Here is a 13,148-nt window from a genome sequence, read left to right on the forward strand (position 1 = left end):
GTGCTGCTTACACCTGTAAGTGGTCTGAGTGTCTTAAGTTCAGGGGTGTGCCCACACTCCACAATATTTTATATAGGGCCCCATGTTAGGAAGTGGATGATATCTTTTGCATGTGCCTCTATGTGCGTCACTCCAAAGAAAACGTTGAATGAGATGAAGCCAGATAAATATAATTAAATTGCCTATTTTGTATCTTCTCAAGATGGTTGGGGGCAAACCTGACAGATGGGCCCAGGAGGAGACAATTACTGTATCAATGTGAATCAGACGGTGAGCTGTGACAATTCACAAAGTGACCCATCTAGTTTCATTACATATCTTCAGTGGATCTTCCCTTGTTAAACCTGTTCCAGTTCACTTTGTTTCAAGCCACAACAATTAAACACAGCCCAATCCCAAACTCCTTTCCTTGAAAAAAAATCAGAAATTGACAGTGTGTAAATATTTAATTCATTTATATGAAATTCCTCTGTCAGCTACTTTAATAAAGCTATTACCTGTTCATCATAAATCATTTAACACCTCTGTTAATATATCAGAGAAGTGTCTTGTTCATGAGTTAAGCAACCATATGTTAATACTATGAACACCAATTTCTAGGCTAATGTAACAGACGAGGGAGTAGCTTTCCCGCATATAACCTGCTCAGTTATTGACCAATGCTCTTAATTAAAGTATTTAGTATATTTTAACATGAACATTGTTATTCCTGAGAGCTGAGAATTTAAATATTTTATATTTCTATGTGGGAATGCTAAGAAATTAGAATGTATTCTTTAATCCAAAAAGTTTAACAAGGAATGAATGGCTTTGACCAATCAATCAGATGCTTGGATTACTGTATTGTACTTCTCATCTATCATATTGTTAATATTGGCAGTATTGGGTGTAGGAGGTGGTATTAAATATATCTTACTGTCAACTCTGGCAGGTACCAATAAATGAATAATTTTGACTATATTTAACTGACTTCTGTTCTACAACACTGTAATAATATAAACCAAGCCAAGCTCAGTCTGAAGTCAATAGAAAACATTTTCTTCTGAAAGTAGAACGTCCGATTAACTTTGGTTTGAAACAAGCTATATCATATCTCAAAGTCTTGCATCTATACAAACTCCCTGTCAACTTTTTTCATCATAAAAGAAGGAAAAGTAAAAAAGGACTTGCTTTTGTATAGTGCCTTTCATGATCTCAGGACGTCCCAAAGTGCTTAATTCCTATGTCCACATTTACAATGGAAGTTACCTATGTAAACTTGTCACACTGCAATTACACTGTCCTGCCAGTAGAGGTGTTGCAGCATCACTATTGGGAGGAAGGTGTAATTACAGTTTCCTGGCAGCGGAGATATTGCAGCAGCATCATTGGAAGGAGGGCATAATTTTAGCTCATTTGCCACTGAAATCCCAGTCGGCGTTCCATGTTCTACCCTTCATAGGTTTGAGATCATCCAAACTCTGCTGCCCGTGTCCTAACTCACACTAAGTCTGATTCACCTATCACCCCTGTGCTTGCTGACCTACACTGGCCTCACTCCTTCCTAACTCTGTAATCTCCTCGAGCCCTACAAGTCTCTGAAATAAAAACAGAAATTGCTGGAAATATTCAGCAGGTCTGACAGCATCTGTGGAGAGAAAAAACAGAGTTAAAATTTCAGGTCTGTGACCATTCTGTTTTTCTATGATATAGCCTTATTTGGCTTGGTGCCAAACATTGACAATGCTCCAGTGAAGCGCCTTGGGACGTTCTACTACTTTAAAGGAGCTAAATAAATGCAAGTTGCTGTTGTTGTTTACATTGTCAGTTTCTATTCTAAATGAGGTACCTATAATAAAATATGTAAAAATAACAGCAGAATATATAAATGTAAAAAAAAGGGTAATGAATTCTGTCTGCATGCCCTGGTCCAATTTTCCCCCTCCCTCTAACGTTGCTTCAGCTGAAGATGACACTTGGTCTTGAGTCCATATTCAATGCCACAGGGGATCAACTAATTATAGTATTGTTCAGAAATCTATTGTCCAGAAGAATGGCTAAATAGTCACGTGCTAAGGTCCCCTCAGAAGTTACACCCAATATTTGCCTATTGTAATTTGTAGGGAAGGCATTACCGGCACTGATTTCACACTTTGTTCCCTGAGGAGTTGTTGAGGTGAAGACAATTGCTGGCTACGTAACTCAGAGTCTACAAGAGTTTGTATTTCTTTGCTGGACAGGCATGGGCTTTGCATGATAATTCCTGATTGTTGCTGCTGCTGCTGCTGTTGTTGCTGCTGCTGCTGTTGCTGTGCTTGATCTTGATGCTCCATTGCATTAAATCCAAGCGAACTGGGTTGTTGAAGCAGCATCTACGATCACATAAATGAAATGTATTAAAAATGATCTAAAATTGTTTCCCTGGAATGTACCACAATTAGCACATAAGGATGCCAAATTCTTAAAAATAGGCCATGAAGTTACATTTTTCTGAAATTCTGCTACTCTGGTGATACCTGAAGTCATGGGGTATTTTAATAATCTGATTAAAGTCTCTCTTAAAATAGTGAAAATCAGATAACTGCATAGCATTTGTATGCTAACATCCCACAAAGTTATTTCAGAACCAACGTGTAATCCCAGGTGTAGAAGCTGAAAGAACAAGACTCTGATTTTGCAGTGGTCATGATGGCTAAGCGGTCAGCATTCACCATCATTACGCCATTGAAACTGACAGCAACTTCTGGAGTCTGCACATATGCAGAATAACGTGAAAATCCAGACATTTCTGTCAGTGAGCCTATGCTCCTGCAGAGGGTGCACTGTTGAGGCAATGGAAAATCAATTGAATTGATGAGAACTTCAATTCTTATGCTGTTAGTCTTGTAAAAACTCAAGAAAACATTACACCTTTTTGAATGAGGCATAACTGTTTTTTATGAGCATCCTAACTTCAGAATAACAGCTAAACACCTTCATTGGCCCTGGGAAGCTATCTTTATATTTGTGGAATGTCAAATTTCTCCATCGTGATATAAACATTTCACATGCTTCAAATTGCTTCAAATAAAACTTTGTCTATATTTATTTTAGCTTCTATCTTATTACAATCATAATTTATTTAGTTATCTGAAAATTTAAATTAAAGGTGAAGGATAAATAAGTGCTTTTAACTTCATGGTTTCTTCTGTGTGAATGCTTCAATGTGATTGGCTGCTTACCTGCTTGCTGACATCACTGATGCTGTACACCTGGAGATCTCCTGACTTGGCACCAGATTTAAATTGCCATCAACAAAGGGGATATACCCACCACATAAATGGCTAGATCTTTGTGGGCTGCTTTCTTTGAAGTCAGTGGCGAGCTTGGAGTTTGTTGGTACACTAAATTACAACACTGGAGACTGTGGATTCTGCCCCATTCTTCCTCAGATAGTGAGCATCCGATCTAAACACGATTTGTCATTTAATTTAATTTCTGGATTCTACTGTGCGTCAGAGGAAACACACATCAGAGGCCAAAGAGTAAATTGGATGACTAGTCTTTCCACATCATCTCATGCAGTTGCTTGCACCCACCTGAAGCATGGGCAAAGAGCTGACAGAGGTTCAGATACCTGGTCTTGCAGGAATGGAATCGCGTGCACCATCATCAACATGCTTTTCATTAAACTTTTCATTAGTCAATAAAAAAAAGTAGACTGTAATAATTTAAAAGAAAATCTGTGTGAAACTGGAAGCTATTTTAATAAACATTGAAGGCGCACTTGCTTGTCAATCTGAGCTCAGGTGAACCTGAAGATCTCAGGGCGTGAGGAAGTGTTGGGTTTAATGGATGGGTTTTGCTAACTTTATCTGTAATGGATGATGAAATGTCATCTCAGAGGACAAGGAAATATTGGCACAGGGGGCTTTTCCCACCCGACAAAAGGGTGCTTTGAGTTCAACAGTACTACAAAATTGATGATAGCAACCAATTGTGAGATCCAAACCATGTCCACAGAGACAGAAGGGCAAATTGACATGCAAACGATACACATAAATATCCATCAGAATCATACCTGGAGATTGGAATTATGCACGAGCTGAAGCTGTTCCTTAATATGATGGAGCTCCTCCTGTTGTGTCTTTATGTTTGCCTGCAGGATGCGGGTCCTCTCCTCCAGCTGTTCCTTTAGTTGGTGCATTACTCCCAGCTGTGCAGGACACTGGTACATGGGCTGCAGTAGAAACACAGGCATCAGCGAAACAGATATCCAACAGAAACTCTGGTCATTAATCACAATTCAGAAAACAATAGACTCACTGTGCTCAATATCTAAATTGCTTGCAAATGCTTGGAAAGCTGTATAATAGAACTAGCTCTGGTTAGGCCCCAACTGGAGTATTGCGTTCAGTTCTGGTCACCAGACTTTAGGAAGGATGTGAGGGTCCTTGAGAGGGTGCAGAGGAGATTTACCAGAATGATTCCAGGGATGGGGGATTTTAACTACAAGGTTAGGTTGGAAAAACTGGGGTTGTTCTCCTTAGAACAAAAGAGATTGAGGGGAGATTTAATAGAAATGTACAAGATTGTGACAGGCTTAGATAAGTTGGACAAAGAAAAACCATTCCCATTAACTGGTTCAAGGACTACGGGACACAGATTGAAAGTTTTGGGTAAGAGATGCAGGGGAATGGGAGGAAGATCTTTTTACACAGTGGGTGGTAATGACCTGGAACTCGCTGCCCACGAGGGTGGTGGAAGCGGAGATGATCAATGATTTCAAAAGGAAATTGGATGGTCACTTGAAAGAAATAGACTGGCAGGGGGCTATGGGGAATCGAACAATGGAGTGGGACTGACTGAATAGCTCTGCAGATAGCCAGCATGGACTTGATGGGCCGAACGACCTCCTTATGTGCCATAAATCACTCTATGACTCTAGCCGATGGCAGTTAGTTAAACATGTCGAGTCAGATACAACCAATTGTCAAACACCAGTCAGCACCAATGATGCAGTGTGCACAGATTAGAGTCTGGGAAAGAGAATCTCTAATAAAGTTCAGTATTTAAGAGTTATAGAAATATTGTGATCCTAAAATTATACTCAAAACCCCCCCTCTCGGCCTTCCTGGTGGGGTCCAAAGGAGTGCAGAGCACGACGTTTGGCACCGGTATGGCTGCAAGAACTGCCGGAAACATGCCAAAGGTGACACCTGACCGCCTTCGGGGCTCCGCTTCAGATTTTATGTTAGGGTTTACCCCCTTAGCCTTGGTCTCTCCCGAGATGCCCACAAGGCAGTGGGGTTGTTAGGGCCCCTGCTCAGGGGTAGGTGGATGCTGGTGGGAGCAGGTGGGGGAAGGGGGTTCTGGAGGGAAGGGGATGTGAGGAGGAGCTGGGAAGTGGGCTGCAGGGGGGTAGGGGAGGGGGTGCAGGGGAAGGGGGTGCGAGGGGAAGATGGTGCGAGGGGGGAGCTGGGAAGGGGATGTGAGGGGGAGAGGGGAAGGGGGTGCGAGGGGGGTGAGCTGGGAGGGGGGAGCAGGGGGTTGGGGGAAATGACTACTGGCAACACCTATGCAGTCATATCCAGCTGGCTTCTGACACTAGAAACATCAAAGGAATGTATTTTGGCATTAAGAGAGCTTTTGGGCCAACCATCAAGAAGATCGCCCCCCTCAAATCTAAATCAGTGGACACAATCACTGACCAACGCAAGCAAATGGACCGCTGGGTTGAGCACTACCTAGAACTGTACTCCAGGGAGAATGTTGTCACTGACACCGCCCTCAATGCAGCCCAGTCTTTGCCAGTCATGGATGAGCTGGACATACAGCCAACAAAATCGGAACTTGGTGATGCCATTGATTCTCTCGCCAGCGGAAAAGCCCCTGGGAAGGATGGCATTACCCCTGAAATAATCAAGAGTGCCAAGCCTGCGATACTTTCAGCGCTGTACAAACTGCGTTGCCTGTGCTGGGACGAGGGAGCAGTACCACAGGACATGCGCGATGCCAATATCATCACCCTCTATAAGAACAAGGGTGACCGCGGTGACTGCAACAGCTACCGTGGAATCTCCCTGCTCAGCATAATGGGGAAAGTCTTCGCTCGAGTCGCTTTAAACAGGTTCCAGAAGCTGGCTGAGTGTGTCTATCCTGAGGCACAGTGTGGCTTTTGAGCAGAGAGGTCCACCGCTGACATGCTGTTCTCCCTTCGCCAGCTACAGGAGAAATGCTGTGAACAACAGATGCCCCTCTGCATTGCTTTCATTGATCTCACCAAAGCCTTTGACCTCGTCAGCAAACACGGTCTCTTCAGACTACTAGCAAAGATCGGATGTCCACCAAAGCTACTAAGTATCATCACCTCATTCCATGACAATATGAAAGGCACAATTCAGCAAAGCGGCGCCTCATCAGACCCCTTTCCTATCCTGAGTGGCGTGAAACAAGGCTGTGTTCTTGCACCTACACTGTTTGGGATCACCTTCTCCCTGCTGCTCTCACATGCGTTCAAGTCTTCAGAAGAAGGAATTTTCCTCCACACAAGATCAGGTGGCAGGTTGTTCAACCTTGCCCGTCTAAGAGCGAAGACCAAAGTACGGAAAGTCCTCATCAGGGAACTCCTCTTTGCTGACGATGCTGCATTAACATCTCACACTGAAGAGTGTCTGCAGAGACACATTGACAGGATTGCAGCTGCCTGCAACAAATTTGGCCTAACCATCAGCCTCAAGAAAACGAACATCATGGGACAGGACGTCAGAAATGCTCCATCCATCAATATCGGCGACCACACTCTGGAAGTGGTTCAACAGTTCACCTACCTCGGCTCAACTATCACCAGTAACCTGTCTCTCGATGCAGAAATCAACAAGTGCATGGGAAAGGTGTCTGTTGCTCTGTCCAGACTGGCCAAGAGGGTGTGAGAAAATGGCGCACTGACACGGAACACAAAAGTCCGAGTGTATCAAGCCTGTGTCCTCAGTACCTTGCTCTACGGCTGCGGGGCCTGGACAACATATGTCAGCCAAGAATGACGTCTCAATTCATTCCATCTTCGCTGCCTCCGGAGAATCCTTGACATCAGGTGGCAGGACTGTATCGCCAACAGAGAAGTCCTCGAGGTGGCCAACATCCCCAGCATATACACCCTACTGAGCCAGCAGCGCTTGAGATGGCTTGGCCATGTGAGCCGTATGGAAGATGGTCGGATCCCCAAGGACGCATTGTACAGTGAGCTCGTCACTGGTATCAGACCTACCGGCCGTCCATGTCTCCGCTTTAAAGACGTCTGCAAACGCGACATGAAGTCCTGCGACATTGATCATAAGTCGTGAGTGTCAGTTGCCAGCAATCTCCAGAGCTGGCGGGCAACCATAAAGGCGGGGCTAAAGTGTGGCGAGTTGAAGAGACTTAGCAGTTGGCAGGAAAAAAGACAGAAGTGCAAGGAGAGAGCCAACTGTGTAACAGCCCCGACAACCAATTTTATCTGTAGCACCTGTGGAAGCATCTGTCACTCTAGTATTGGCCTTTAGAGCCACTCCAGGCGCAGCTTCGCAAACCACTGAACACCTCCAGGCGCTTACCCATTGTCTCTCGAGACAAGGAGGCCAAAGAAAATTATACTGTGGGATAATTCTGTATGAAACATTTAAGGCGCTATTAAACATAGACAAATTATTTCAACTGGTTAGGTTGGACCGGAGATCACATTTACAAGTTACACAAGGGCTGAACTAGATTGCATGCTGGCAGTTCTTTGTTTCCCAGAGAATTGTGGACCTGTCGAACAGGTTGTCTGATCGTGTGATGTGCACAGAATTCCTTTGAAAGTGAACTGAACCTATTTCTGGCTGGAGCAGAGATCACCTTATTCTGTAATATAAGTCTCAACTAGTTACAATCACCTAAAGAGGCCAGACAGGAATTTTCCATTTCTCCCCCCTAATTGGCCTGGGTTTTTACCTGAAATAAAAACAAGAAATGCTGGAACCACTCAGCAGGTCTGGCAGCATCTTATTTTTTATTTTATTTTTTTTATTTAGAGATACACACTGAAACGGGCCTTTCGGCCCACCAAGTCTGTGCCGACCAACAACAACCTATTTTTATACTAACCCTACAGTAATCCCATATTCCCTACCACCTACCTACACTAGGGGCAATTTACAATGGCCAATTTACCTATCACCTGCAAGTCTTTGGCTGTGGGAGGAAACCGGAGCACCCGGCGAAAACCCACGCAGACACACGGAGAACTTGCAAACTCCTGTGGAAAGAGAAGCAGAGTTAACGTTTCGGGTCAGTGACCCTTCTTCGGAACTGACAAATATTAAAAATGTCACAGGTTATAAGCAAGTGAGGTGGGGGTGGGGCAAGAGATAACAAAGGAGAAGGTGTAGATTGGACAAGGCCACATAGCTGACCAAAAGGTCATGGAGCAAAGGCAAACAATTCAGAGCATGACAGCCCCCATTTTACTTTCATTTTTAGTTGTTTTTTCTTTTTCTTTTTTTCTTTTTTACATTTTTTACAACCTTTTTTTGCATTTATTTCATTTCATCTTAGTTTGTTCAGTTTGCTTACCCACTGTTTTTTTTCATGTTTGCACTTGCTGCTGTTCAATATTCAGTCCGTTAACACCTCTTCTGTACTAATGCTTTGTCTTTCAACACACCATTAACATATTGTTTGCCTTTGCTCCATGACCTTTTGATCAGCTATGTGGCCTTGTCCAATCTACACCTTCTCCTTTGTTATCTCTTGCCCCACCCCCACCTCACTTGCTTATAACCTGTGACATTTTTAATATTTGTCAGTTCCGAAGAAGGGTCACTGAGCCGAAACGTTAACTCTGCTTCTCTTTCCACAGATGCTGCCAGACCTGCTGAGTGGTTCCAGCATTTCTTGTTTTTATTTCAGATTTCCAGCATCCGCAGTATTTTGCTTTTATTCTGGGTTTTTATCTGTTTCTTTGTCTCTCACGGGAGATCACATGTCCAGGTGGGTAGGGAGTCTCTACACCGTGATATATGGGGCATCGTAAGTATATGGGGCATGCGGAATGGACTAGTTGCCCGGTCTGACGTTCTCATATGTTCATATGTTTATAAAGTTTTTTAGTTATATAGAGAGAAAAAGAAAACCAAGGGATGGAGTGGGGCCACTGAAACTGGGGTCAGGTGAGGGCGGGACAGCTGATGCTACACAGGCTGCTGAAGTGCTCAATACATTTCCTGCTTCCGTTTTTACCAAGGAGGAGACAAGTAACTTCTTTGAAAGGGAACCAGCAGGTGTTGCAGAAATAAGTTGTGGCGTAATTCACATTATGCCAAACAGCTGTTCGAATATACAGTAAATAATCTCAGTGGCTGGATAAAATGCACCTGAAACTCCTTAAGAAACTAAGTGAGGAAATTGTAGGAGCTCTGGCACAGTTCGTCCAGAAATCACTGAAAACTGCTACCCAGTGACTCACGGCTGACTCAGAGAAGCGAAGAGGTTAGAATGAGTGCTGGTGAGATGGGAAGCAATTGGTTCAGAATGAAATGATAGAGGCAAAGTTTATCGAGTGCACAAGTAAATTTGTTTTCTGCATTGAGGTTAAATCTAGTTGCTAAATGACTCATAGATTTATAATTGTGAATCACAGCAAGGCAAATCCAGTCAGTGTGTACCAAGGCAGGCTGTTGAGTGGAGATCGCAGCTGGAGGCATTGGCTGCTGTTGATGTGCGTCAGGTGATGGCTGTACTGTCATCAAGACCTGTGAAAGAAAACAGCAGAGTCCATAATCAAAATGTACTTTATAAAATAAAGATCGCCTGGATGCATGAAAGTGTCCTTCGTCACCAATAGATTTTACATTACTGTGTTTCTGGTGATCAGTAAACCATTTAATCCACTCTAAAAATAATTACAGGGGATTTACAGCACAGAAACAGGCCAGTTGGCTCAGCTGGGCTATGCTGGTGTTTATGCTCCACATACGTCTCCACTCAGCCTCTTCATCTCACCTTAACAGCATAACTTTCTATTCCTTTCTTCCTCATGTACTTATCCAGCTGCCCCTTAAATGAATATATGCTATTCACCTCAACTATTCCTTGTGGCAGTGAGTTCCACAATCTCACCACTCTCTGGGGAAAGTTTCTCTATATAGCAACAGTGACTACACTTTCAATAAGTACTTCATTGGCTGCAAAGCGCTTTAGGGTGTTCTGAAGTCATGAGAGGTGCTATATAAATCCAAGCTCTTTAGAGTCATAGAGATACAGTACTGAAACACGCCCTTCGGCCCACCGAGTCTGTGCTGCCTAACAACCACCCATTTATACTAATCCTACATTAATCCCATATTCCCTACTACATCCCCACCATTCTCCTACTACCTACCTACACTAGGGGCAATTTACAATGGCCAATTTACTTTTAAAGACGTTTCTCCCAAATGGAATGGTAAACTCCCAAAGAGGAGGATGAAAAGCCTTGGAGGTAGATGCTACCGACGTCTGATCAGGAGCTGCTTCGATTTTGTGGTTTAACTTATCATTAGAGTTACAGCACTTTGCTTGTTTGCAGCCTGTGTACTGCTGAGTATTTGAGTCAGGCTTTCAGCTCTGCTTATCTTTGATGAATGTGACGATGATGCAAAAACTCACCTGAGTGCTAACTTGCTGTGGTCTCTGAGCTGACTTGTCCTGCAAGCTTGTGTTCACTGATTGTCTGGAGGGTGTGCTTGCCTCAGTCTGTACTTTGGATTGTGTTGCTGGAAGAATCAAGCATTCATTGAATCAAATAAACCCCAATTTTCTCTTGGGTTTAAAATATTCACAATAGGAAACTAGTATGAAAATTCGGATATATTTAAAATAATAACGTCCAAAATACCACTATTCTCAACACATCCCCCAAAAAATACATTTACAATTCATCAGGAATACTGTTAAACAATGAAAATGCAATATCGTAGCATTTGCCAAAATTATGTTAAATGATGGTATTAAAAAAATTGTCTAGTTAGGAGCAGAGCCACTGTATTTGAGTGGAATTTGAACTGCGTGCATTGAGTGCACTCTATATATTTTATATTACGTTGAACATTGGCTAATATATGTTCAATTTTTACTCAGGAATGAGATAGATACAAAGCCTTATCATTCATTATGACATAATTTCCCCAAGACAGACTGCTCCATTCTGAATGCATATTACATCTGTCACCAAAACCTAAAACAAATTATGTGTGCTGCAGGTCTGTAATACATTCCAACCCAAGTATTATTACATGTGTATTATTATAAATCCTTAACTGAAACTATAGCAAAACCTAGCGCAGTGTTTTCATTTCTCAAGTAGTTTCTTTCTTGGAGTTAAAAGAAAATGATTATCTAATTATACGAGTTAGGATACAGTATGTGAGTAATTTGAGACATGACGGGCGGTGAGTGTTGCATGCTTTGCAACAGGTGGCATTGGGTCTATGATTCCCAAAGGTCTCCACCACTGGGGTTTTCCTTGTGTCGTTTCTGGATCTGTTGTAGACTCATTGATAGAGATTGATTGCTATGATTAGCCAACATCTCCATTATCATTGGATCAGGGGTATAAGCAAACTGGATGGCCTCTGATCCTATTTCATTTAGCAATTGCTACATTCCTATGTCCCTTCTTGATGTTGCACCCCACCTTTACATCATAATGGAAAACAAATGAATAATAATACTCTGCTGTGTCGGATACAGAGTATAGAACTTCACTTTCCACTTACATGGAGTGTCTGACAGTGCAGTGTGAGAGGATTTGTGTGAACTTGGAGATGACACTGAACATGGTCGACTGCTGCTGAGTCTCTCTATGGCAATGTCCTGGGCACTTTCACATTGCCTGCAGTTTTGAGTCTGTAATGTGGGAAGAAAAGGAACATCTCAACATCAGATAACGATGGTGTGCACACTACTGAGAAGGTTACAACAACTTGTATTTATGTAACACCTTTATTGTGAAAAAACATTGTGAGGTGCTTCATAGAGATATAACTAGTCAAAAATGGACATTAATCCAAAGGAGGAGATAGTACAAGGGATGGCCAAAGGCTTGATGGGTTTTAAGGAAGATCTTAAAGGATTAGCGGGAAATGGAAAGGCGGAGAGGTTTAAGGAGAGAATTCCAAAGTGTGGGGGTTACATAGCTGAAGTCACAGCTTTCAATGGTGGGACAAAGAAAGGATTGATGCACAAGAGGCCAGGGTCAGACCAACCAGAATTTCAGCAAGGGGTATAAGTCTGGAGAAGGTTATAAAGATAGGGACAGGTGATATCATGAAGACATTTAAACATGAAGGGGAGAAGTTAGAATTGGAGGCTTTGGGACATTGGGAGCAAATGTATGTCAGTGAGGTCAGGAGTGATGGATGAACAGGAATTGGTGCTGGATAAGATATGAGCAGCAAAGGTTTGAATGAGCTGAAGATTATGGATCATGGGAGATGGGAGGCTGTCCAGTAGAGCACTGGAATAATTGAGTATGGAGGTGGATGAAGATTTGAGCAGAGGATGGGCAGAGGCGGTAGAAGTAATTAGTCTTTGTGATGGAGAGGATATGAGGACAGAAATGTACTTTAAGGTTAAACAGGATGCTGAGATTGTGAAGTGTCAGTGTTATGGGAGGGAGATGGATTCAGTGGTGAGGGTATGGAGTTGGGACAAGATTAACAGTTGGTTTAGCTGTTGGGCAAAGCTGATAGTAAAATAGAGAGGAAACTTCCTGCTTCAATATGAAGCCTAATCATACATTATTGTTAGAGAGATGAACATCCATCTGATTTTGTTTCAAAACTGTAGCAATCAGAAAAATCAAGAACATTTTGACATACAACTACATTTCAATAAAATGGATAAATTATCACATACTTTTTAGACCTGCAATTCCTCTTTTAAATTTTTTTAAAGAAAAAATATCCAGAACTTAGTTAAAACCACTGATAAGCTAAGATGAGGAGAAGTTTCACATTTGTCCTGGGATAAGGGTATTGGTGGCAGATAGTGGCACCAGGATAACAGGCAGTTGAACTTCTGTCATGTAACTCTGAGCATTCAAAATTAAATAGCAGATCCACAACACAAAGCACAGAGTGAACCAATGGTCCATGAGAAAATATGCTTCAGATTTGCAGATAGTCATGCCT

The 13,148-nt window shown here is 42.5% G+C and overlaps 1 protein-coding gene across 1 annotated transcript in view; it reads right to left on the reverse strand.

Moving 5' to 3' along the window:
* npas2 (neuronal PAS domain protein 2) overlaps positions 1 to 13,148 on the reverse strand; it is a 192,827-nt gene that overhangs the window by 25,619 nt on the left and 154,060 nt on the right. Inside the window, exons 13-17 of the mRNA XM_068047915.1 lie at positions 11,733 to 11,862; positions 10,624 to 10,730; positions 9,642 to 9,728; positions 4,040 to 4,198; positions 2,115 to 2,351 (exon numbers count right to left, since the gene is read on the reverse strand). Of these exons, the coding sequence (XP_067904016.1) occupies positions 2,115 to 2,351; positions 4,040 to 4,198; positions 9,642 to 9,728; positions 10,624 to 10,730; positions 11,733 to 11,862 (720 nt within the window). The remainder of the gene's footprint in view (positions 1 to 2,114; positions 2,352 to 4,039; positions 4,199 to 9,641; positions 9,729 to 10,623; positions 10,731 to 11,732; positions 11,863 to 13,148) is intronic.

The sequence above is a fragment of the Heterodontus francisci genome, chromosome 15 (genome assembly GCF_036365525.1).
Source record: "Heterodontus francisci isolate sHetFra1 chromosome 15, sHetFra1.hap1, whole genome shotgun sequence".
Taxonomy (NCBI): Eukaryota; Metazoa; Chordata; class Chondrichthyes; order Heterodontiformes; family Heterodontidae; genus Heterodontus; species Heterodontus francisci.